The sequence below is a fragment of the Python bivittatus genome, unplaced genomic scaffold (genome assembly GCF_059951505.1).
Source record: "Python bivittatus isolate LINGU-HERP-01145 unplaced genomic scaffold, Pbiv_v1 ctg000700_np1212, whole genome shotgun sequence".
Lineage (NCBI taxonomy): Eukaryota > Metazoa > Chordata > Lepidosauria > Squamata > Pythonidae > Python > Python bivittatus.
The window spans coordinates 95,619,517-95,647,231 of record NW_028277098.1 but is presented as its reverse complement, the minus strand read 5'-3'; the positions used below and the strand labels follow the sequence as shown (position 1 = coordinate 95,647,231).

General features: G+C 39.3%; 1 protein-coding gene across 3 annotated transcripts in view; it reads left to right on the top strand.

Annotated features, from left to right (window-relative positions):
* TAF4 (TATA-box binding protein associated factor 4) overlaps positions 1-27,715 on the top strand; it is a 92,290-nt gene that overhangs the window by 29,635 nt on the left and 34,940 nt on the right. For 2 of the 3 annotated variants that reach the window (XM_088153412.1, XM_088153410.1), the window contains exons 3-5: positions 21,621-21,805; positions 25,830-25,949; positions 27,256-27,375. In XM_088153412.1, the coding sequence (XP_088009538.1) occupies positions 21,621-21,805; positions 25,830-25,949; positions 27,256-27,375 (425 nt within the window). The remainder of the gene's footprint in view (positions 1-21,620; positions 21,806-25,829; positions 25,950-27,255; positions 27,376-27,715) is intronic. The other variant, XM_088153411.1, reaches the window with a different exon arrangement.

The following is a 27,715-nucleotide window of genomic DNA, read 5'->3' as shown; positions in this document are numbered from 1 at the left end:
GCCCCCTTGTTCCAAGCGGCAAGCAAGGCTTTGGAAGGACCATGCAGTAGGCCAGCAGGAACAACCCCTGGCTCCCTCTGAAACCTGTCCAGCTCCATCAGTTGCTGGGGGTGGACCGATCTAATGAGTCTAGCCTCCCAGCAGTGGATAGTGGCATCAGAGAACCCAATGGGAATCAGGGTGCGATCTGATCATGACAAGGGAGACACCAAAAGTTCCCCCAATTGCAGATCACATAGCCACTGCTCTGAAAGGAACGCCAAATCCGGTGTGGGACAGCTGTCCCTTGTTGGGCTCTGGATGACCTGGGATAGGCTCTTAGCCGTCATGGTGGCTATGAACCCCTGAGCCACCACAGACCCCCTCCCAGGGAAGGCAGATTGAAATCCCCCAAAAAGTCCACCACCAATCTGGAAATGGAGTCAAGGAGCTCAGCCAGGGAGGTTGCTTGCAGCAGGGAGGCTGGTACAATAGCAACAATCCCAACTGATCCCTAGAGCCCAACTTAATGAACAGGATCTCACATCTGGTGACCTGCGGGGCAGTGTTCATGAAAGCCATAAGCGATTTTTGGATGACAGTTGCCACACCACCATCCATGGTGGTGTCACACTTGAAACCTGTCTGGGCATATCTCCAAAAGGGCCACTTTCCCTTCTGGGCCCAGCCAGGTCATGGTAATACATGCCACATTGTCCCTCTCACCCACGATCAAATCGCAGATGAGGGAGGCCTTATTACAGACCAACCTGGCATTTAAGAGCAGCAGTCGGAAGCCAGGGCCTCTGAAGGTCTGCTGTCCGGGTACAGGGGCTGAGACCAAGGAGCTGGAATGTAAAACCAGTAAAAAACATCAGCCCTCATTCCCTGGGAGTGGCCCACTCCTTATCTCCTAGCATATCACCATAATACTATGGCCCGCCCATTCCCCCCCAAAGGCTGCATTATCTTCCACTCCAGGACCCCCAATTCCCTAGGCTGGGGACCTCCCGTAGTGTTCACTTACATCCATCCCAGGGAGGGGAAAACAGGCATGCTAAAGCACTTCAGCTGCATTGGCTCTCAATACCATCAGGGTACTCAGTGCCCACCTCCCCCACTCTTCCCACAAACACACAAAAAAACACACACAGACACACTCACACTAGCACTTGCAGGAACCCCCTCCCAGCTGTTCTCATCCACTGATTAGGGTTCCCTTCCCATTCACCCCACCCAACCAATCCCCCCTTCAGGCTCTTACCCCAAGGGGGGGAATTATACAAACAGGAGCACCTAACTGGCAGACAGAGTTGGGAGGCAAGTAATCTTCTCCTCTCTCTTTGGGGCTAGAGGGAAAGGCTCCATGGGAGGAGGGGTCCTCAGCAGACTGCCAGTCTGCTATCCCCTTCACCCAGCCACTGCCAAATACCCCAAGGCTCCAGAGTCTTGGTTAGCCTCCCCAGATGAAGTCCCATACGATCATACAGTCCGTGGGGTTGAGAGACGCCAGCAGCAAAAAGATGGAAGTGCAGCAAAAAAGATGGAAATGCAGCAAATGTAACCCTGTCGGGGTCTCTGGCCTGCTCCTCCGGCCAGCACCGGGCCCACAGCACAACAGCGGTGACCAGCGCCAAGTCCAAAAAAGTGGCCAATACAGCAACGATCCTGGCATGGCCAGGATTGCAACCCCAGTCCATCCTCAGCCCTCCTCTGGTCTCCAGAGTTTCCTAATCCTAATCCTTTGGGCACAGGCCCAAAAGGATAGCAAACATGTCAGTGCATAGGCGTGGCCCATCTTCCAGTCCATTCTTCTGGACCATCCTTCAGCTAGCTCCGTCAGCAGCCAAACATCCCAGCGTGGCCAGCTCACAGTCCAGACTTAACGTGGCCGGCACCCACCCACAAACGCGGCAGCCCTTGCTCCGGCCCACTTCCACCCACTCCTTCAGTCTCCAGCCTGCTCTGGCCTGCTCCTCCAACCTCAGAACCTCCCAATGCACCGGGCTTCTAACTGCTCCAGCACACTTGGCTCATGGGCGCAGCAGTGGAGCAGATGTCACTGAAACAACTGGTAACAAACACAGACCCATCCTTCAGCTCCAAACCAACCGAAAGCCAAAAAGGTCTGAGTAGAGGTCCAGTCCAAATCCAGGTAGGTGCCATACCACTTAATGGACAATCAAATGATTCCTGTCCTCCGCCATCTTACTGCATATAGATATCACTGCATACTGTAAGTAACTACATATTATGGAACAAATGAGAACTGGAGATGTTTTGAGCAGCAGCTGTGTGTGTTTCATAGTATGAAGTTTTGGTCTTTAAATTTTTGTTTAGGCTTTCTAGGCCTTGCAGCTTCTAAATGAGCAGTTAATAGAAAACCATCAATCTATATGCTCCTGTGAGCATGAAGGGGGTGATATAATGGAGGCAGACACTTGGTGATGAGGGGGAAAGTCAATAGTATCTTATACTCAACTAAAGACATCTTTATATAATCAGGCAATATAATATATTCCTAATGTGCTTAATCTATAGCAGGTGACAGCATTTAGTTGGTCTTAGCTGATTTTAAAAAAGCTAACATCTGCTTAGTACTTGGATGGGAGGTCACCAGGAAATCCCAGGGCTGTCAAAAGTATTTCAGAAGGCAGCAATACATCTTATGAATGTGTGTCAGTACACTGCATGAACTTCGGAGTTAGTGAGACGGGGCAATGGTACGCTAACTTGCAAGGTTGTCTCTAGATCAGGGGTTATGTCCTGCTTCAGGTTTCAACCACACACACTCACACACAGTTGCTTATGGAGTTTAGCAATTTTACTCCAAGGCTGAAGAGATAACAGTGAACAAAGGAATGTAAACAAAACTCAGGCTTGCCTGAAGAGTTTAGTTTCTAAATAGGAGCATGCAGAAGAGTGGTCCTAATTCAAATCCAGGGTTCTGAGAGCCAGGTTAGGGTTGTCAGCCAGTCCAGAGATCAGAGGTTCAAGGTTTCAGACATGAACAGGATTTGCAAGAACATTACACAAGAGTAGGAGATCAGACATTGTTTCCAGCAAAGAGAGCACGGGTCAGAGCTGCTGCTTAAATAAGGCTGCAGACAGCTATCACTAATCAGGAGATTTACTCCCTTGCTTGGCAAGGAGCTTAATAGACCTTTGCTGCTCTCTTCTCTACTTGTCAGGTGCGGAGGCTGGGAGGCCTTATGTCATCCACATCTGACTTCTCAGCTGCTCAGGTGATGCCTGTGTTTGATCACTCTCATGTGATTCCTGGCTTTGTCTCTCCTGAGGCTGACATTCCACAGGCTGAGCTGGAGCAGCTTCTTCAGGGTCAGATTCAGAATCTGAGTCCTGAGCCTGGGCCATGACAGGTTGGCAAATTATGGCCTACCACCTGTTTTTGTATGGCTCATGTGCCAAGAATGGGCAGGTGGGCAGCAGATTGCCAGGCCCAAGCCTCTGCTGAGCTCCTGAGGCAAGAGTTGTGGCTGAGGGCCTGGGTGGCAGGGGCGGTCCAATGGCTGCCCCACTCCTTGGCCTGCAGACCTGCCGGCTGCACCTGCAGAAGCAAGGAGGGTCAGGATCTGGCCCTTTACTGAAAAGGTGTGCTGCCCCTGCTCTAGATTAAAGAATCCTACCTTTCACAGAATAGTATGTGTGCACTTGGGGTAAAAGCTTTGGTTGTACCTGTGGCAACATGGCCAAAATGTGCCTAAAGTGACTGGTACTGTCTTTACCGTTAGCAAAGAATGCTACATGCGTCATGAGTAGTAAGTTTCAAGGCTGGAAACTTAGTCTATAACTTTTCTGTCTTACTAAAAAGTATCATGTGTAACCCTCAGTTGAACAAGTTATGATGGGTAGCAGAAGTCAGTACCTGCAGAACCATCTGGTGATAACCATGGCATATGGAAAATTGATACTTAGAATATAAGAATAATGAAATGAAATAAAAGAAAATAGCTATGTTGTATTTCTGTGAAATTAAGAGAAAAGGGAAGTATGTAACAGATCTGAATGGGAAATTAAGGGATAAGTTTAAATATGAATGAAAGCATTAAAAAGTGGGAGTGAGTGAAAAAGTTCTGGTCTTCTCCCCCCCATTGGTTTAAATTTTCAAAAGTACACATGACAAAGAAGGAATGGCTACAAATCTAAAGGCATGATTCAGACAATTGTGAAGTATAAAAGGGTGATGAGAGGTTCTGAATGTGGGGACAGATCACTATCAGATATTGACAAGAGGGATTTTGGGGGAAAATGGACAGGGAAGAAAAGGAGAGTGAAAGAAAAAAGTTGAATGACTGTAGGAAGAGAAAGAATGAGTCCTGTATGAAAAAAAAAGTATTAGAAGATAGATTAATTTCATAACAGAAGGAATGGAAAGTTGATGTCAGGAAAAAGGATGTAGCTGATTTTTTGAACAGATTGAAAAGAAATACATTAAAAAGTGATAATGGGAAATATGAAAAAGGATGCGTGGTGGAATGATGAAATGAAAGAGACCGTGGATGAGGAAAAATGCAAATACAAAGATAATTGATGCAGCAAGGTGTTTGGAGGAGGCTTGGGGGTGTTCGCAGCACCTTCTTAAATGTGTATTTTCCTGTGATCACACATCTTCTATGTGTAGCTATGCCTGCAACAAAGCATATTTTCATGATCAGGAGCATAGCATGTATCTAGTATAAACTAGATTTAGATTTAGTTTTCTTATCTCAAACTTTTAATTCCCTTAGCTTACTATTTCTCACTCTTTCTTCTGTTTGCATTGTATTGTTTACCATGAAAGAGAATAGTATGATGCGTCTGTACATATATAGGCAAAGGAACCAATAACAAACCACTTGCATGTTGTTGCAAAGATAATAATATTGGTGTGTCCATGTAGCCATCAAGACTTAAGTTTGGCTTAAGATAGATTTTACTTTAGCATGCTTTCATTTTTTTTTTAATAGCCTTGGTTGGGATAGGAATAAAATAAAGAGTAGGAGTGAAATTCTCCTTTCTTGTTCATGAAATTAGTCTCTGTGAATGTTACAAGCTTCTACCTCATATTTACTGCCCTGTTACTATACAGAATAAAAGAATCCTATATCATTATTTGATAACAGTGAGTGTGACATTCTATAGAGAGAAAATATTGCCATCAGTTTAAACATATGTGATCAGCACATGAAATCATGGGAACAGAACAGGGATAATTCCAAGTTTAAAAAAGCAGTGTCTAATTATGAACATCCACACATTCAGTCTCTCACACAGGCTTTTCTCAAGTTATGCATTAAACCAATTCATATTTCACTGACTCTAAGACAAAATTTTAAAACTTTTTACTCTGTGCTTGACCCCCCCCCCCAAAAAAAGGATGACTTTAACTTCTGGGTACCTCCCCTGAAAAACTGTTCTGTTTCTGTATTGGGAGCTCCTTCCTACATAATCCTCTTTACTTTTGGCCTGCAGCATTTCTGCGCTAGGTGCATTGGAGGGAGCTTCATCTGCTGCCTATCTAGCAGAATGATATAAGTAGACTGTCACTGGAGCAGTCCTTCTCTTCTTCATCAGATTGCTGCGTTTCTGTGCTAAACACATAGAAAAATGCTTCTGCGTATCCGATATGGAAATGTGGTCAGCTGCCAGCAACTGACTTGGCTTCTGTCGTGAATGGTAAGGAGAAAAAGGGTCCTTCCTTATATTCAACAGAAATGCAACAGACTGCCAGCAGATGGATAAAAAGAACTATGCCTCTTCTGGAAAGTTTCTTCACTCATTTGAATGAAATTCCTAATTACTTATGGTGACCGGGTGAAAGCCCAAAAAAACTCTGATATAACTGCTTTACTTAGAAAATGAAAACATTTTCTTTACATCCTTTCTACTAGTTGCTGGCTGGCTCTTAATTCCATTTGTTTTCTTCTTAACTACAGTAATACGAACCAATAAAATACTGATATTGGTATCACAAATAAATAGAAGTTTTAAGCAAAGATCCTGAAGTAGCATGATGGCCAAACTGAATAGAGTGTAATAATACCAAATGTGTTCAATTTATTATTTTCTCTCTTATAAAAGTCTTGGTAAATATAACTTTGAAAGAGATACTCATTTTTAGGTTATAAATAGAGGAGGAAAAGACAAAAGCTTTTCTGTAAACATATGGAGCAGAAGAGAAACAACTGCTAAGTTAGAAGTGAAGAATCTAAAGTTGAATCATTTTTCTTTTTTCATGAACCATAACTGGTATGTTTAGTTGCTTTTAAAAAAATTGATAGTACCTGGAGGAAATGGAGGATTGATCTTGGCATCTAGCTATAAATTTTGCATAGAACGTGATCTGAAAACCTGTGGATAACTTGGAACATAGACGTTCAGTTGGAACACAGAAACTTGTATAACTGCGGTGCATCAGACAATTTTTCGCTAAGGTAGTCACATTAACTAGGCTATAATCAGTCAACTGTTCAACTCCTGTTGAGTGCAGAATATTAGGAGGGTTCCACAAACTGTCATATTGTTGGGTGCAATGATTTCTCTGCAATCATTCACATTCATCCACTGGCACTGGATTTTGGCATTAGGAAATAGTTGGTTTTAAGTAAAGTCTGGTCAGATAAGAAACTGCTGGTGGACTTAACGCCATAAAGATATGTTGCATTAAGTAAAAAAAAATCCATTCCATCTTTTTTCCATAGTGGCTAATCAGATGTTTCTGAGAAATCTCAAGAAATGCATGAAGTCAATATTTTTTTCCTGCTATTGTCCTCCAGCAGCTGGATTTCAGTAACAAATCACTTTCCAACCTAGATATTCCAAGCATATATCACAGAAAGTAGAAGTTTATAGACTTTTATTTAAATTTGCCTAAAACTGATCTTTATTTGTAACAATAAAAAATTGAGATAAAAATAGATGTCATAAATCTGTTGAAGCTACTGCAAGTCACTTTGCTACTTGTTATATGAAAGAGGGAAAAATATCTGTATATATTTTATCTAAGTCATACATAGCTTTATCAGTTGTGTTTTACTTCACTTATGTCGTGGTCACTTTCTGGCTGGATTACTGCAATGTGCTTGACATGGGGGCTCCCCTTAAAGACCATCCAGAAATTACACCTGATCCAGAATGCAGCAACACACGCAGTTTTGGGCACACCACACTTTTTCCATGTTACACCAGTGCTGCAGGAGCTTCATTGGCTTCCAGTTTCTTTCCAGGTACAATTCAAAGTGTTGGTTATTATCTTTAAAGCCATAAATGGCACAGGGCCAAGTTATTTGTGAAACCGACTTTCCCTGAGGGTATCTGCCTACTCTATTAGATCTGACAGGGTGGGTGTGCTCCAGGTGCCTTCCCTCAAATATTGCTACTTACTGGGGCCAGGGCAGCCCCTGCCCTTTGGAATATTCTTCCCCCTGAGATCTGGCAGGCACCTACCTTCCTGTAAAGACCTGGCTTTTCCTACAAGTCTTTAGTAATATGAGGCTGGAGCTTCTACAGTTTGTTTGGATATGTGGGGATGTGTTTGGGGTGCTGGGAAGGTTTTTTTGTTGGTTTTATGTTACTGTTTTATTGTTTTATTACTATTTGTGAGCTACCCAGGGTTATGGTACACAAGGTAGGCAGCTATGTAAGCTTTAAGTGAATAAAATATTGCCCCTGTTCTCAAGGCCCCGTGCTGACTGCCAATAGGGTTCTGCAATGGAAAATGCTGGTTTTTCTTTTCTTCTTGAAATGTATATCTTCCCTCAATCCTACTGGACTCTAGGTGGTTTACAACATTTATAATAAAATGCAATAATGATTCAATAATACAACTAATCTAACAATATATGACTATAGTAAAACAAAACTTGTATTGATGACTCCAGAATCAATCCCTAAAGGCCCTCTGGAAAAGCCAAGCCATATATGACTTGGTAACAAGATGTCTTGAGAATTATCTTCTTCAGTCAGAATTGACTTGTTTGGTATATTTATCACAGAAGAAGCTCTTGGTAGTCCCATATTTTCAGGAAGTATGGGGAGAGCTAAAGAGAGGAAATGACATTTTTCTGTTATGGTGCTGCTGTTAGGAAACAGCCTCCCTTCCATATTAAGTTAGCCAACATGGTGACAACTTTCCAGAAAGCAGGAAAACTTGAACTTTTCCAGCAGGCCTTTAAGATGAAGTGTCATCTTGTATGTAATCATAGGATTGTTCTTTGTGGATTTTATTGGGACTTTTTACAGCTAATGATGATCATCATCCTGGAGAAGGTCTGTCTGTGTAATCTCTTAAGAATCCATAATGACTTGATGGCATATAATCATAGCTAATATTAATTTAAATGTTGTGTGATCAGTGTTATTCATTTTGCTTTTTATGAATGTTCTACGTCCACAGTGCATGTTTTATTGTTAAATTCTTATCACATGTTTTAATGTTACATTATTCCATGGATATTTTTATTGTTTTATAAGCTGCCGTGAGATGAAATGAATTAGTACATACAAATTCTATAAATAATAATAAATAATCTTGAATGTATCTAGTTGGGACTGGGGTTATAGAATACCTGATTTGAACTGAAGAGACCCATATTGAAATTTAGCTATGAAGACTGGTAAACCTTGAGTCTTGTGAGGGTAAAAGGTGAGGAAGAAATCTGTGTTCTAAAACCTTGAAGGAAGGACATGATAAACATGTGATAGAAGTTTGGGCTGTGCAGCACTTCAGATTGACTTTAAAAATCACTTTAGAGCATGAGCATAGGACTTGTGTTCACCAATCCCAGGAAAAGATGCAGCTGCTTTAAGAAATTGTATACAGGTGCTGTGCTCACTACACTGCGTGCTCTAATATACCTTTTTGGAATTGACTCCAAAGCTCTGCACAATCTGGATAGGTGTACTGAAAAATAACAAAATACTTCCTCTGAAGCTTTGCTCTTTAGATATTTCTGAGGAACTCTACACAGGGATGCAGAACATTGATTGCTCAAAATTATCTGTTTTACAGAGAGATAGAAAATAAATATGTTTTACATGAGTTGATAGAAATGATTAGGATACAAAATCAATGGTGTGTGCATTACTGGATTTATATTCACATATGAGGTCATACAATATTTATACATTAAATGGTTGGATCTTTAGTTTCTAACACTTCTCGTTTTTCTCATCATGTGAGCTGTATATTTCAACATAATTTACCATAATTTAAATTCTTAACATATTCATGTTTTAGTATTATTCAGTGTTAATGTCATATCAATTCTGATCTCAGACACTGTATATATTAAACCACCATGGACTGCTATTGCAATGGTCAGGCTGCACGAATAAAAATTTATACAGTGGTGCTTAAGTTTGTGAACCCTTTTGAATTTTCAATATTTCTGCATAAATATGACCTAAAACATAATCTGTTCTCCACAAGTCCTAAAACTAGATAAAGATAACTCAGGTCAGAAACATTATACCTGCTCATTGATTTATTGAGTAAAATAATCCAAAGCTACATATTTGTGTGTGGCAAAAGTATGTGAACCTTTGCTTTCAGTAAGTGGTGTGCTGCTTTTGGGCAGCAATAACTAAACGTTTCCGATAATTGTTGATCAGTCCTGCACATTGGCTTGGAGGAATTTTAGCCCATTCCTCCTTATAGAACAACTTCATCTCAGGGATGTTGGTGGGCTTCTTCACATGAATTGCTCACTTCAGGTCCTTCCATAACATTTCTATAAGATTATGGTCAGAGCTTTGACTTGGCCATTCCAAAACATGAACTTTCTTCTGTTTTAACTATTCTTTGGCTGTACGACTTGTGTGTTTTGGGTTGTGGTCTTACTGCATGATCCATTTTCTCTTGAGCTGCAGTTCATGGACAGATACCCTGTCATTTTCCTATGAATTCAGAATTCATAGTTCCATCAATGATGGCAAGCCGTCCTGGTCCAGAGGCAGCAAAGCAGGCCCAAACCATGAAACTGCCACCACCATTTTCACTGATGGGATAAGGTTCTTATGCTGGAATGCGGTGTTTGCCTTTTGCCAAACATAACACTTTTCATTCAAGCCAAAAAGTTCTATTTTGGTCTCATCTGTCTGGCTTATCCAGGTGGTCTTTCACAAACTGTAGATGGGCAGCAGTGTTCTTTTTGGAGAGTAGTGGCTTTCTCCTTGCAACCCTGCTATGCATACCATTGTTTTTCAGTGTTCTGATGGTGGTCTCATGAACAGTGACATTCACCAATGCAAGAGAGGCCTTTAGTTCCTTAGATGTTACCCTGGGCTTCTTTGAGACCTCCTGGAATATTACATGCCTTGCTCATGGTGTGATCTTAGTTGGTTGATCACTTTTGGGGAGGGTAACAATGGGGTTGAATTGCCTCCATTTGTACACGATCTGCCTGACAGTGAACTGGTGGAGTTCAAAGTCTTTGGAAATTTTGTGACCTTTTCCAGCCTGGTGAGCATCAACAACTCTTTTTTGGAGGTCCTCTGAAATCTCTTTGTTTGACCCATAACACAGTTCCACATACCTGTGTTGTGAAGATCAAACTTTGGTAGCGAATACCCAGAATTCTCAAACATGATTATCATCCCATTGAAACACCTGACTCTAATTTCTCCTTAAATGAACTGATAATCCTAGAGGTTCACATACTTTTGCCATACACAAATATGTAGCTTTGGATCATTTTCCTCAATAAATAAATGAACAACTATAATGTTTTTGACTCATTTATTTAATTGGGTTCTCTTTATCTAGTTTTGGGATTTGTGTGGAGAACAGATCACATTTTAGGTTATACTAATGCTGAAATACTGAAAATTCAAAAGGGTTCATAAATTTTTAAGCACCGCTGTACAAGCGCACACATACATACATTGAAGTAGAAAGGAAGTGGAAGAATTTATACCCTTACTGATAAGTACGATCTTTTATTCTTTCTTGACATGGCCAAGATCCCCCCCTTGCGCCCCAAGTCACACTACAGTAAAACTTCAATTTAATGGACATTTGAAAGGGGTGTCCATTAAATCTATATTTAATTGCCAGTGATGTAAATTGATGAAGACATAAAATCTCAATTATACAATGATGCAAATGATGTAAATTATACCAGTTTTCCAGACTGCTTCAGAAACAGCAGGTTCTGTCCATTCTTTCAGAGTGAAGTCTGAACTAAAATGTTGTCAGTTGCCTGTGATGTCTGTTGAATGGAGGTTTGACAAATCGAGGTTTTACTGTAATTCTATATGTCCAAAAAGGTTTGGAGTTTGCATTTCTTGAACAGCAGGTGCTTTCCTTCATCCTTCATACCTTGTAATATTCCAGGTTTGGGATTGAGAAGCCTTTCAAAAAGAACGCGCCACCTGGAAGTGTGGATCGCTATTTGAAATATTCCATTGGGTATATTGAAGTAGCATTTTGTTGCTTGGCAGTTTTTTTCCTGGGCTGCTGTTTCAGTGAGATCATATGGATAAGCTAGAAGAGACTTTTAAGTCATTTGTAGTTGAATATAAAAGTGATTTCAAGGAAGACAGCTCACCAAAAGTTTAATTTTTGAGCAGGCCTTATTCCTGCTAGAGATTATGAGTGAGCATCTTCATGAGAAGCTGCATCATGTCTTTTCCAGAGGGAAAGGGATATTTTAATGTAGAAAGTAATCCATTGGCATATTTAATGGGTTTTCTGATAATTGTAAACCACAAGAATCTTTAAGCCAAGTGAAGCAAACTCTGGATTAATTTGTTGGGTGTTTTTTTGTTTGTTTCTACTTCAGAATTTCTTAAAGCCACTGAGATGGTAAATTTAGTGAAAAAATAATATCTGATCTTCTCAGCCCTGCAAATAAAGCCTCACATGGAATGATTGCCCATACTGAAAAACAATAAAAAACCAAAAATTCCAACCCATTGCATAAACTAAAATTTTAATATTCAAATTATTATAATCTGAAATGGTACAAGATAACTTAGACAACTGAATTCATAATTTAAATTTTTATTTTTTAAACTTGATCTCTGCTCTATTTTATGCATTTTCCTCTCAAAGACAAGGTAGTTTTATTTGTATGCCATATAAGTGTGTAGGAAGGCAGCCGTAACATTCCTTTATTACATTTCAAGTATACAGCTGATTATATTTTGCAATTTCTTAACTTTTTTGAAGTGTATACATGAAAGGCTTTGGGATACATATATTAGTTAGAAATTCAAATTAGTGAAGCCAGGATTGGAAAATTTAAGGACAGACCTGATATTTGTATTGTGTTATAACAAAAACATTATTGGGTTAAACACTTTATAATTGAATGGAGTTCTCTTTGTATAGCAGTTAAGCCTTTTTTCTAAAATGTGCAAACTTTTTCTTTACCTGAAATGCCTATTCGGAAGTTCTTTTTTCTCTCTGAATCATGTTGTTCACCCTTGTCATAGGAGGAAGTACAGGGTAACAAGGAAAGTGGAAAGGATAGAGCAGAGCTGGGTTACCCAGTGCTTTTGATATGTTTTAGATTTAGATTATACCTCTGTAATCCTTTATCATGCTGGATGTAGTTCTTTATTTCTTTATGAAATTTATATCCTGCATTAATCCAGTTGGCCCCTAGGAGTTTTGTGGTGGTGGTGGTGATGATGATGATGATGATAATGCAGTAGTATAAAATCTAAGCAATATATAGGGTGTACCAAAAGTCAGACCTCATAGGCCAATAAATGATCCAAAGGAGACCATCACATTAGAATTTGTGAACATCAGAGAAAATATTACTGTACTTAGGAATGTTCAATGTTCATGCATCAAATAAGCAAGGAGGTGTTTAGAAGAAAATGGCAACCGGTTTGAACATCTAATGTAATTTATGTCATGAGTTGTCTATGGGGCCTGCGTTTTGGTATGCCCTGTATAACTATAATAAAATCTAAAGCTTACATTGTTGACCCCAGAATCAATCTCAAAAGGCCCACTGGAAAAGCCAGAAAGTGGTAAGACACATAACCATCTTTGCTTCAAAGGATAAGCTGTTCTATAGGAGGAGAGCCTCTGCAGAGAACACAGTTTACAACTTATATGTTTTAGGACCGAACATCTGGACGACTCTTGGTTTGTAATGCCTGGGTTGGACTATTGTATACAGGTAGTCCTTGGGTTACGGCCATTTGTTCAGTGACCATTCAAATTTACGATGGTACTGAATAAATGGTACTTATGCTGGCCCTTGTAGTTCTGGCTGTCGCAGTGTCCCTGCAATCATATGGGGCTCACGATTATGACATTGCAGTGAGCCACGGTCACATGACCGTGATTTCCGACATTCTCTACTGGATTCCCACAAGCAGTACTATGTATTTCTGTGTGTATGTGTTTTGAGTCTCTAGCATGTTGCCTGTAGACTCCAATGTGCCTTGAGCTATCTCCTTTGCTGCCTCATTTATTTCTGCCCCCTGATTCTTTAATTAAGATTTTAAATTATTATAATAAAAAAAAATAAAAATCTGAGAGGCTGGTATGCAGTAAAGTAAATTCCAGGCTCTAGCGCCATCTTTTCCCCCTAAGAGTGCCTCTTTATACAGTTCAGATAAATAACAATGATAGATGAACTCAACTCAACAGTTTGTTCTGAAGTGTGCTCAACCACCAAGAAACCTCAGAAACGAACAAAACCCAAAATGTAGGCTGGTAGACACTAGCAGTGTTTTGGTGTGGTGGTATGTGCTTTGCCTGTTTTACTGTTTTGCTTTTTTTTAGATAGTGTGTGCGCTTATCTGAGCATCAACAGGTTTTTGTTGATGATATTCTGTTATATTCTGTTGGATACTTATGTATGGCTGATATGTGGAGCTTGGGCTCTATCTCTGCTTGCATTTGGTTTTGATCAAGATATTTGTTTTCATAAGTTGGCCTATTGTGAAATGGGTGCTAAAACTAAAGAATTGTGGGATCAAATGAGTCAGTGACTTTTTGTTTTTGATCTTAGAAGCCTGTAATTTTTGTGGGTTTTTTTTTTAGTATTATTAGGTTCAATTAGCTGGTTCAGTGTATAGCTTTCCACTAGTCTGAAATTAGTCTGTGGCTTCTGGTTGTTGTTTTTTTTACACACACACACACACACACAAGACCTTTTTGGAACTCATAGGGAATAAACCTCATTAAGGGTTAGGTAGTTAAGAGCTTGCCCAGCTTAGGTGTAAAACCTAGGCAACTAAGCAGAATAATCCTGGTTAGTACTTGGATAAGAGAATATCAGGAAATCCCAGGGCTATAGACCAGATTGGGAGGTCAAAAAACATCCTGGAAGAAGGCAAGGACAAATAACTTCTGTATTTCTGTACTGACAAGAAAATTACATAGACATGTCCATAGATGCCACCAGGAATCAAATTTGACTCAGCACTTTTTTTTATTTAAGATTGTATCCTAAAATTAGTTAGCCTTCCTGTCCTCTTCCCCAGTACTATTGTATTTGTATCTTCCCACATCCTAAATATTTCTCATTGAATCTATTCTAATATTTAAAAACTCTATGTTTGACTGGCTTGGTTGCTAAGGCTTGTTCCCATTGGGTCTCTGGAATGTCAATGGTCAAATACTTCACAACTAAAAGCTTTCACCCAACATATAACCGTTGAGTTTGGAGGAGGAGGAGGAGAATGTGCTAATGTGTAACTACACATTATTTACAGCTGTAAATGGTTTTTAGTCTGGGACTAAGGGGACAGCAGCCAGAATGAGCATTATAGATAGAAGCAAAGCAATTGTGTTGGAAGGATAGAAGAAGAGGCAAAAGATCCAGGGAGAGAGGGGGGGATTGCATTGAACAGCCTGGGAGGTCAGTGGTTAATGATAACAATAAGCAGCACTTTGTTTCTGAGCAATTTCAAACCCTTTAAATTGAATGTATGCTGTTGCAAGATTGTAGCCCATATGTACGATCTTTTGTGGCCTTGGAACCAGTACTACAATGCCTAAGACTACTAGAATTCCCATCAAGCATGGCCAGAAGCCCAGCTTGTCTGGAGGGGACCAGACAGTAAAAGGCTGTGCAATAATATTTTTTGTGGCACTGTTCAAAGTTAGTGGCAGCTGTTGTAATTATTAATGTTGTTAACACTATTTTATAGTGTCAGAGGAGGTTCCAGGTGATGTATATTTGTCAAGAAAGAATTTTATTTTGACTTGCAGTAAGAGTGTTGTCAAAATTAAGTACCTGTCATCAGTAGTTTAGCATGGCTGACTGAACCATGTGATAATTCTGAAATGATTTCAGAAGGAAAAGAATGATATTTAAGGGAACTGTTTATACTGTAAAAGAAACTAGTAAATACCCAGAAAATTTGGATTAAATGTTCAATATTGGGATAGAATGGAATGGTCGGCGAATCTAGCATCATGATTTCTTCTAATGCATTCCTAAGCAAATTCATTTCAGAATAAGTTGCATTGATTTCACTTATTCTGTACTAAATTTGCTTAAAATTGTGACCTCACTTATTGGAACTAAGACTATAATCTTGTTATTTTTATTGTTACAATTTCCCAGATATCTACTCCAGTTTGCACATAACTGAGATTAGAAATACGCTGTTCAATTTGGGAGATATTTTAATGAGTAGCTTTTGGGTACTGTTTTGAGGAATCCCAAAGTTCTTCAGTAAGAATGCATGTAGTTCTTGGGTTACGATGGTAATTGGGACCGGGATTGCTGTAGCTAAGTGTTGTGGTTGTAAAGTGCGACATTACGTGACTGGATCGCTTAGTGATGGCAATACTGGCAGTCCTGGTTGCTGCCGTAACCCCAAGACACGCAGATCATTAAGTGGAAAGTGGCAGGAGTCCCAAGTAAGGAGCAGGGGATGAGAGGATGGCGAGGGGAAGCCCGGGAAGCCCTAAGAGGGCCAGAACAGGTCATGCGTGAGCAGAGGAAGGCCTGGAGGGGATGGTGCAGTGGGGCCTGAGTGCAGGGAGACTGGGGGGTGGGTGGTACAGTGTGAGTACAGGGAGGCTTCCGGTGTGTGGATGGCACGGTGGGGCATGAGCGTAGGGAAGCTGGGGGGACTTCTGACTTGCAACTTTCCCTGTTGGCTTCCCCATTGACTTTGCTTGTGGAAAGCTGGCAAGGAAGGTTGCAAATGGCGATCATGTGCGTACGGGACACTGCAACCATCATAAGTGCGAGCCGGTTGCCAGGCGCCAAATCATGATCACATGACTGTGGGGACGCTGCGACGGATGGAACTTTGAGGACCAATCATAAGTACCACTTGTTCAGCCCCATCACAACTTCAAACAGTCATTGAACGAATGGTTGGTAAGTGAGGACTACCTGTATGATTAAAAAAGGACAGGCTTGTTTGACATTATTGCTTCCTGCTTGAGTGGGTAATGTAACTTTTAGAGCCACTTTCAGTCTAGGCAATCTTGGCATGCATGTAATGAATATGTCTCAGAGCTCAACAGAATACAAGAGTTTTATGTAAAACATTGTGGGGAATTCTAAACAGAAAGGAATTTTCCTATAGGATGGATGGATAGCTAGCTAGATTTATTGATTATGTGCCATCAAGTCGGTGTCATAAATAGATTTTCTCCATGGTGATCTGTCCACAACTTGTTCCTTCAGGTCTTCCAATTGTGCCCCCCATCACCACTGTAACTGAGTCCATCCACCTTGTTGCTCATTGTCCTCTTCTTCTAGATATTGAGCTATAAAGATATTGCATTATTGTGTGTCATGGGAGACATTTATGCCTTACTTTGGAAAAAATCCTCATTTCTCTCTGAAACCTCAACATCAGTGACCAATTTTTGAAAGTGGCACTTGATATATTGTTCTTAAGAGCAGAAGATTTCCCCTTTCTGAGTGGTGAATCACTGTTTCAGAGTAAAGATGTAACATAGAAATGGGCAGAAAGCACCTTGCAATTTTATATGCACATGTTAGAATAAAGATGCCAGGTTTTGAAGTGAGAGGCTCTTAAATGTTTATAGTAACTCTCAACTTGTTGCACTTGATAAGCATTATCTAGTGAAGTAAAGTATTTCTGCATCAAAATCTGGAATGGAAACATTTAACCATGAGTGTTTTGCTTCCAATAATATCTGTGAGACAGCGAAATTTCAGTTTACCATACCCTGATGCACAATGGATTTGGCACAAAGCAGACCAGTTTTCCTCATACCTATTAATGTTAATTTATTTAATAATGTCATTTCACAAATGATGGCTTTTACATAATTTGTGCAATGATGTTATGACACATATGATACAGTTTGCATCATGTTTGTAATTGTTATTTGTTATTGATTCATACTGTTATTGAAACTTGTGATATAGATCTACACAATAAAGAAAAATATGAATCCTAAACACATTATTATTTTAATCTTATTTTTACTTTTTCCTGAGGTTTCCAGTAGGCTAATTGTAGTTTATATTATTCAGTCAGTGCCAGAAAAAAGCTATGACTCTAGTGACTTTCTCCAGGAAATTTAATAAATTTCTCTGGTGCAGCAAAAGAAACAATCTTCTTAATGAAGATTAAGTGTGTGTGTGTGTGTGTGTGTGTGTGTGTAAACATATATTAATTTTATTAAAGTTGTATCAGCTATTACTGAAGTCTCTCAGTGGTTTATATAAAGCCAATATTATAAGCTTTCATATACTGCCAAACAGTTTCATCAATGCATGACCTTTTATCAAGTGTGCATGTATATATACACACACATTTATGAATGGGTAATTGTGGTGGTGATAGTAATTTGGGAAGTCAGAGGAAAATTAAATGTAGAAGGTACATATGTTTCTTGGATATGGCCGTATTTCATATGAGATTTATGCTCATCTATCCTTTCGCATAGAGATTAGCCAGTTTGACTTATGTATAAGGCAGTGGAGTACTGTGGTAAGTTGATGGACTACATCATATTAGAAAGTGAGTGGATGTATAAAGTACAAATAGTATTTGTTTAGCAACTGTCTTGTTCAGTGACTGTTTGAAGTTACAACAGTGACGAAAAAGTAACTTTATGACCAATCCTTGCATTTACAACCTTCACAGGTCTGTAAAGCAAAGGAAAGCTAAAACAGAGCTTCATAAGCACAGTCACAGTTTCACTTAGCGACTGCTTCACTTAACCAAGTTGCTGGTCCCAACTGTGATTGCTAAACAAGGACTACCTGTATTATTGTTATACTGTTTAGGTGAAGGTAGTAATGTTACAAGAGTAAAACTTCAGGCTTTAAATGTGCTATCATGTTTGGTCCACATTTCTGAATCACTGGTGTGTTCTCTTCTTGCTGGTAAATAGCTGCTTTAAGAAATAAGCAGCTGTGTTAAGTTAGGTAGCTGAGAATTTAAAATGTAACAATAGAAAATGCTGAATACTATACATTTGGATCAAGATTTCTGCTTTACTGATCTCTTAAGGATTTCTTCAGTTTTATGGAGTAAAAGATTCAGATACATATTTTCAGGGATCCACAAATTATACCTGAGCTTTTGGTAGGCAAGATTTACTTCTAACGGCCATCAAAAGTGCAACCTCTATTAAAGTGGCTTTCAACACAGGCAAGATGCTTTCCTTTTAATATTTCTGGCCATATGCAGTCCCTTTCTGAAAATTAAATTTTGCTCATGCTTCTGTGGCAAGTCCTAGCCTAGAAAGCATCTGTTTTTAAAACCTAGCTTAAAATGATAAACACAGATCTTTCCTTTCCCATAAAGAAATCTTCTTTTCTTTTCATTCATTCTTATAGGAGCTCTCTTTCACAGCCCAGTCTTTTGTAGCTGGCATATTTTCTGTTGTGGAATATGTGGGAGAAAGTTTCTACATACGTGGACAGGCATATATAAAGATAGGAACCTGCTGCATGTAGGGCTGGTGGATATACAAAAAATGCAGAGGTAAATGAGCAGGGGAATTAAGTAGACATTAAGTGGAGAGGTACAAACAAAAGTTTGATTAAATAGATGGGAGAAATGCAGTTAAGCAATTTGCAAAGCAAACTTCTTGCTATTCATTAGAAAATCTATCCACAATTACAATGAAATGCCAGGAGCGTAGCAGCTTTACATGTGCAGAGGGGGAAAATGGAAATGCAATATTAGATAAGGATTTGAAGGGCAATCATGCAGTAGGCATGACAGATTCCTTAGAGTTGTTTCAGAAGGTAGGTCAAGAAATAATGAGTCATGTGCAATTGGGCAGCCATAGAAATGGAACTTGCTAAATAAATAAATAAATGTCAGGGGAATAAGAGTTCGCTTGGACATCAGAGAATAATTCCAAACAATAAGAGGTGTTCAGCAGTGAACACCCTGCTAGTGGTGTTTAAAAAGAGTCTGAATGGCTATCTGTCAGGAATGCGGTGGTAGTGAATTCCTGCACTATGCAGTGGGAGGAACTAGAAGATCTCCAAGGTTCATTCCAACCCTTATATTACAGCTAGTCCCCGGTTAATGATGGCAGCTGGGACCAGAATTGCTGTCACTAAGTGACACGGTTGTAAAGTGTGATGTCATGTGACTGCACCACATAGTGCCGGCAATTCCAGCAGTCCTGGTTGTCGTGGTTAAGTGAGGACCATGCGGGTCATTAAGCAAGGACCTCACGTGACTGCAAGTTCTGACTTCCTGCCAGCTTCCCCATTGACTTTGCTTGTGGGAAGCCAGCAGGGAGGGTTGCAAATTGTGATCATATGACTGCAGGGACGCTGCAATGGCCAGAACTCTGAGGATCAGTCATAACTATCCCTCGTTCAGCACCTTCGTAAGTTTGAACAATTGCTGAACGAGTGGTTGTTAAACGAGGACCAACTCTATATAATTCTATAAAACTTAAAACGGACTGTTGTGTTTTCAAGCAGTTGAGCTTGAAATGGGGCTGTTTTAACCTTGGAGCACTGTCAGAATTTAGGACATCTCAATTTCAGTTCAGAAGACCTAATCTCATCAGCCACCCCACTTCCCCCCGCCCCGGAAGGATCTTATCAATAAAAGGACATTTTTAAAAATTTTAGCAAAAGAATATTCAACTGTCTCTCTTACTAATCTTTTAGATTACACTTTTTTTTTCCAAAATGAAAGCAGATGTTTTTATGGTACCAGTTTTGTTATCAGAGATCCGAGTTCTGCAATGAAATGAATAGTTTGTCAGTAGCCTGAAGATCTAGATTCTCGTTTGTACATCCATTTATATACATACTTTATTGTACAGCACTTACTTATTTGTGTGTAGATGTGTGAAATACAGTTTGTTTTGAAGGGATGAAAAAATTCATTCTGTAATGGCTGTTTCATACTCACAATGATGAATATGCAAATTTAAATTATTCCTATTTAAGTGGACACTGGATTAAATAGATTAATTTTGTTGTACTCTGGTTTTGCTCATAGGAATTGGAGCCATGGCACGTATTTTAAGGTTTTCAACCTTCTGCTTGCCCATAACCGTCGTAGTGAGTTAAGTGTATAGATCCATGAAGCTGAGCAGAGAATGGCAGCCTTATTTGCCTTCGTTTTTATTTTTCTTTGGGGATGTAATTCAGTGCTGCACCGTCTGTTACAGATGCACTGGAGGCCAGTTATGGCTTTTATAACCACTTTTGTGACTAAATCTGTTATGGAAAATTAATTTAGAAGTTAGACAATTTGTGTTCCTGTTTCTGAAACTTGCATTTAATTGGTTGGTGGCTTTTAAGGCTGGTTGAATAGAATCATGTTCAGTGTCAGGTTTTTCCTTCAGCTGTTCTCTTCAGAGGTGAGTAATGGGTGGAAAAGTGGGACAGTGTTCCAAGATAAATAACTTTACATGTGTGTGAAACCAGCAAAATATGGTGAGCTGAATGGCAGATGGTAAGACTGGAATTTAAATCTACGAACACAGAATTTGTCCCCATCCAGGACTTTTCAACCATTCATCAGCTTAAGCTATCTTGTGTGGTAGTCATGCAATGTATATTAGCTTGAGCATCTTGGAGAAAGGATCACATTCAGAGACACAGTTTTCCAAGAAAGAAAGACCTCTCCAGTAAGCGTTTCTTTCCAAAACTTTAGGTGTTTGTATATTATTTACATTTTTAAATGACTGTAGAGCTTATTTTGCTGCAGACAGGAGAGAGCTGATAAAGATTGTTGTTGACTCTACTCAAACTCAGAATATATCAACAGAAGCTTTGCTGAAGAAAATTTCTGTTTTTGTTCTAAGAGCTGTCCAGCAGCTTTTAATCTTTTACAGCTTTTGTTGAAACTGGATCAAAATAAATTTTATACGCTTGCTTTCTAACTAAATGCCATTCGTTTCAAAATTATGAGGTGAAATATAATGTTTAAAGGGCAAGTAACTCTTTTTCTCCTCTGAACAGTGTGTTAATCAAATTCAACCAGCCTTTCCCTGAGTGCAGCGTTTCTCACCTTGGGAACTTTAAGATGTATGGACTTCAACTCCCAGAATTCTCCAGCCAGCATAGCTGGCTGGGGAATTCTGGGAGTTGAAGTCCACACATCTTAAAGTTCCCAAGGTTGAGAAATGCTGTCTTAGCATCTTCAGTTATGTTTGTTGCATCTTCCTTGCTTCTCAGCCAGGGTTGACTTTCTTTCTAAAACCAATTCTGATGGGTGCTTTCTCTGTTTTCTGTTAGGCATGGTCATTGTACGTAGTGAGAGTGGCCAGTTATTGATGATCCCTCAACATGCTTTGGCGCAGATGCAAGCGCAAGCCCATGCACAGTCCCAGTCTCAAACTACCATGACTCCTCGCCCTGCCACATCTACCAGTGCTTCTCCAGTCCAGCTCTCGACTGTGCAGGTCAGTTCCCTGAGAAATGTAAGTAAAATAGCATCTTAATTTTTTTTTTCTTACGTTGAAGGTATCTGAGTTGGCTGTTTTCACTGCTTTGCTCTGCCTAGGAACCCCCGCCCCATTCTGTTTTTACCCTAGTATCCCTTGCAAAGTATTTTCTGTGCTAGCCAAACAAGCCCCTGTCCTGTAATATTCAAGCATTCTGCTTCTTGTCCTTCAGGAATCCAATGTTACATTTCTATCACTACTTTAATAAATATGGATTAAAAGATGTTATCCATGGAAGCAAGCAGCTTGCTGCTAGGTCCTGCCCATGTTCTTTCAATGTGCTTCCTATGTTAGAACCTCTACAATTTTGCCAGAGGCGCTTCAAAACTCCAACAACCAAACAGAATGCCAAAGAAGTAGTAAAGCCTCAGTCCCAAAACAGAAATACCCAAATGTGTGGCAGGATGATGAAGACTTGTTTTGTGTGCATGGACAGTATTATTACTGCATAGCTGGATCTTCATTTTCTTTTATAGTGAGGGATTGCAAAATGTCTAAAAACTGCGTGTGTGAGAATAAATGCTTATTTTGATTATTATCGTACCAAAAAATCTCACCTTCTTGACCACGTGAAATCTCCAGCAGATTATATTTATGACCACCATTCTGTCCCTTTTGACACAGAAATCGTCCATCTGTCCTTCCTTCCTCTCACTAAAACTGAGGTCTTTCACAGGTTTTTGTTAATGCATCTTGATCATTTTTAGAAGGAAGTCAAACTAATCTTAGGAGTATCACCCTTGACATCAATCCTTAAGGAAAACATTAATGTCTGAAAATGTGACATTGTTTTAAATTCAAATAGTAACTGGCTTTAAATGGGAGTAATTTCAAAAGGAACTTTTAAATTTCTGGATGCTGACTTGGGCCCAAACAAGATATTACATGGGTGATGGGTGCTAAAGTTTGCTCGTATATTTTGATTAGGGGTGTGCATAATGTGCTGTACTTCGAACTGAAAGCAAAACATCTCATTCTGGAAGTTCTGCCAAAGTTCTGTTTCACAATGGCTTTGGTTCAGCAGGAACAAAACCCCAGACATTTTGATAGTTTGGGTCTGGGGTGAAACAAAACCAACAATTGGCAGGATCCAGAGTATTTGCAAGGCAAGTAGGGCAAACCTGGTAACAAGGATATTTATTCACTGTGATGTTGCTGTTGATTCCTGCATCACTGTTCCGTACTGGGATGGCCTCAGCAGCTCTCAGTGCAGTGTTGCACCAGTGCACCCTCAGTTTTCCGAGCACCTGTCCATCTTCTACATCCCCTCAACTACCACTCATATCCATATCTTGAAAAGAAAGAGGGCTAGGCTATCTGTGGCTTGTGTAGGTCCCACAAGTTTTGTGGTGGTGGGGGGTGTTTTTAATTTTGCAAACTGCCCAGAGTCACTTGTGTGAGATGGGCGGCTGTATAAATGATATAAATAAATAAATGATACTCCCCAATTTCATAACAGTGTGTGAAGGGTTCATCCCTCCCCTTTCATCTTTGACTGCTTTGTGCCTTACCATTAGTGTGACATATACCAAAGAAAGAAAAAAAACTCAGCTGTGGTTCTTCCCTGTTCATACTTCCTCCTGCTCAGAACAACAGGGTTTCAGTCCACATCTGGGAAAAAAAAAATCCAAAACATGCATGATTGGGTCCAGGCACTGAAATCCAGCTGTTCTGTGCATGGAAGAGTTTATGTATGGACTATGTTGTACTTCCCTGGTTTTAGTATTATTAATAGTAATTATATTATTATATATCATGTAATCATATATTACCTTATATAGTATCAAATAATACTACATTATATAATAATAATCCCTAGTTTTGATTGTTTTGCTTCCAATTTTAAATAAGTAAAAAGGGGTCCTAGGAAGTTAACAGGAATAACTAAATAGTTTCCCTATTTTACTTTATCATCTGTCTCTGGATCTTTCAGAATCGCTCCCCTGATAATTTAGTATCTCTATATGTGTGTGTGTGTATGTGTGTGTGTGTGTGAGAGAGAGAGAGAGAGAGAGAGAGAGAGAGAGAGAGAGAGAGAGATTGTTGCAGGGTGTGAAGGGAGCTGGGCAAGTAAAAAACTCGGTTTATCATACATGCATAGTTCTGAATAGAAAAATTCCGCGACATGAAAGAGTTAAGAATTTCAGTGTCAGGCAGAGAAAGGTGCTGTCTATTTTTGTGGACTGAACATTTCATTTTTTAATTATTTTTTAAAATTACTTTGATTTTCTTTTAGTAGCTGTTTTGGGAAAGCCTGTTAGTCATTGAAGATCAAGGCTTCAATCCCATTACTTTTGTTTTTTAAATTTTCATTTATAGAACGTATTTATATAGCCGCCCATCTCACAAAAGAGTGACTCTGGGCAGTGTACAACACTTACTACAATTACCTACAACACTACTACAATTACTTACATAAATACCCCCCTCCAATTTATCTTGTAATTGCTTCTCAGTGGTAATGATAATACTGAATAATAATTAGTAATAATTAATAATCAGAAGAACCAGTTTGTGCATCTTATTAATACTTAGTTGCTGGTGAGCAATTTAATTCACATCTTCTGAGGCAAATTGCAGTCCAGAACTTCGAGAGTATTATCTCCCTCTTTTCATTTCTTGACTGTTTTTTTTTTGTATATTTGTCCTTCGCTTTTTACAGTCCAAGCTCTAAGTAAATCCAAATTCCACAAATGTACTCAAAATGTTAAAAAAAAAAAAAAGTTTGCACGCTCTGTCTTGTTTTTAACAATTCCATACATTTAAGATTTTAAAGGTATTGGAATATTTAGCCATATCACAGGGACATAAGTAGTTGCAAGTATTTGAGATGTGGGATGGATTACTTTAAGTAGCTAGCTGAGCGTTTTGTGTTTAATAATTTTATCATGTTAACTAGTTGTGCCTCAGCTGGTTTCACTTTGAGTGTATATAGTGTTTATATTATTAATATAAAATAATGGCATCCTTACTTAAGTTAGGGCCATCATACTTCTTGCAGCCTGGAAAAGTGCTTTACATCCATTAATATCAAATTAATAGCTTATGGTCTCAGAATCAAGACAACATTTCTGATAAAATCAGCTTTGGTCTTAAATTTTAGAGCTTCTGGGTTTTGATTTTTTAGAATTTAATGTTAAATTATTCTAGCAATCATGGACATTGCCTCATTCAGATTTTATTCCAATTATAGCTTGATTTTGATTACTGTCTTAGGGTCTCTTGCAACTTGTCATTTCAATTTTGGGGTTAGGATAAATTATTTGTTTGTTTGTTTAACACGTTTATACGGCCGCCCGTCTCACTGAACATGACTCTGGGTGGTGTACAACCACAAGAGGAGAATTCTACTAGAGGTCCGCTAAAAAGAAGTAACTGGCTATGGTATACTTTTTGCTCTCTGTTTACTTTTTGTCCTAGTTTCCTGTTGGGCTGAAATTCTTCCTGATGGTTTTATTCTTCTAATCCTCTTTTTCTAGACCCTATCTGAGAGCCCATCTGTGACATCAGCACAACTGTCAAAAGCCACTTTATCCCCATCACAACAATATCTCTTAATGCATCTTTGAATATAGCTGTTCCTCTGCTCTTAATATTCTTTATTATATTAATTGTATTTAACGTTCAAAATAATTATTCAGTGACTGCTGGAATCCCAGGAAGAAAAAAAAAACTTCATTCAGATTTTAGCTTGTAAAATTGTAATGCTCTATATGATTGTGTGGTTACAGCAGTTTTTTTATATGCAAAGACTTTTTTTGAACATTAGTGAAAAATCTGGACCAGGTTTGAAATGATGAATGCATATCAGACAGCCATTAGCTATGATTGAATTAATCAGGCTGTAAGCATATTTTGAAGGAGAAGGAGCTGAAGTTATTTTAAGTCAAGTTTCATAAAATACTGTTCTCCCCTGCCCCTCCCTCTGCTAAATTATTTTGTGCCTCCAATTTTATTTAGTTACGTTTAACTGCTTCTTGGTGAATATACCTTTTTGCAGGCACCTGGAACACCTATAATCGCTCGGCAGGTCGCACCAACCACTATAATCAAGCAAGTGTCTCAGGCACAGACAACTGTACAACCCACAACAACGTTACAGAGGCCGCCAGTAGTTCAGGTAAGTGAGTTTGTTTTTGGTTTTTTTGTTGTTATTCACCGCTTCATTGTTATCCATTACTGCATACAAACGATATGAGTTATAGCAGGCTTCTATGTCTAACAAGCCTCAGCGAGATTAGCGGACATTCTCCCAGATAAATGAGGGAGCCCTACTGTACAAAATGAGATTATTTTTAAGTCATACACGGTTGACTTCTTTAAATATTAGTGGATCCCGAACAGTGGATTCCTTGGAAACTTCTCAAGGGCTCCTTGATCGGTAAAGGTCATAAGCTTCTCTGAAGAATGAGAAGCCACACAGGATTGTTGGGGACTTTCTAGAGTGCAGTCTCAGATTTGTAAGATTATCCTCTTATGGCTGGCATTCCATACAAATTGCAAGTAATATTCCAGAAACCTCTCCTAGGTACTTGCTTTTAATTACTGTAAATCACAAAGTCTTGTAATTTAGGTGGTATAAATACAGTAAAACAAACAAATTATGTGGGCATTGTTCACAATAGATGAAGCTCTGTAGAAAATCCTCCTTGTAAGATTGGAAGCTTGAAAACCATTGGAGAAATAGTAAAACTTGGATTTGTCTGTCTCAGGTTCATGCAGGCATACTGTGGCTGAATGGTTATCACCTAGTTGCGTTTATCCATCCTCTGTTTCAGTCTGTCTAAACAGACGCCTCCCTTTTTAAATTTCATTTCGTGTATGTAACGTTGCAAATGATTTAGATTAATCTTGTAAATTAGTTATTCCATAGTACTTTGGGCTTTTGATAGTTGTCAGGCAGCAGACCCAACGGCTTATTTAAGAAGAAGCCACATGTCTGAAAGTATGTTTGAGCTCTTCCCTTAAAACTACCCAATACATTTTTATGCCTCCCTTAATAAATTTTGGTTGGAAGACATAACCAAAGATTCTCTCTCCTCCCCCTCATGATTAATGTCTTATATCTCTTTGTTTGCCCAGCAGACCTATAATAATTGGGGGCAATTCCTAAGAAGCAGAAGTGAAACAGGTTTATTGGCACTCGTGGTGAGCGATAACCAATGGCTTACACACCTCTCTGCAGATTCTACTGTCTTCTGCTTTTTAAGCCATGCTTTTTAAAATCTACTTCCAGAGTTTTCAGTTTTGAATGCATAGGATTTTGTGCCATCTGGTGGACCTTCTTTTAAACAGCATTAAACAGTAGCGAAGCAGTGTCTGTTTTTGGAGACATACTATGGAGGACAAGCTGATCATAATGAATTCTCCCTTATTTCTCTTCCCTCCTCTTCTCCCCCCCCCCATCTAATATCTTTATGTTGCAGCCTCAGATTGTTCTGGGTAGTGCTGCACAAACGACAGCATTAGGAACAGCAACTGCTGTGCAGACTGGAACCCCTCAAAGGACGGTGCAAGGAGCCACAGCCACCTCAACTGCAGCCACAGTAAGACACAGATAGCTATTCGCTGCAAGTCAAAAGACAGATCTTGCTAGCTCACCAAGGACAGAATTTCTCATCCAATAAATGTTGCGTATGGAGCATAAGATTGTTGGTACAGACATATAGAGCGTGACATACTTTATAAGTATGAAGCTACAGTATCTAAGCCAATTATGATCCTCTAAATATCAGTGGGAGTAATGATAAATGTCACCTGGCCACTGTGAGAACAAAATTCTCCACTAAAGTGACCTACCATTTGTGCAAGCAAACTCTACATTTTATTATTTTATAAAAGAAGTCTATTACCTGTTTAAATGCTTGCGGGTTTAATTTGTTGTTG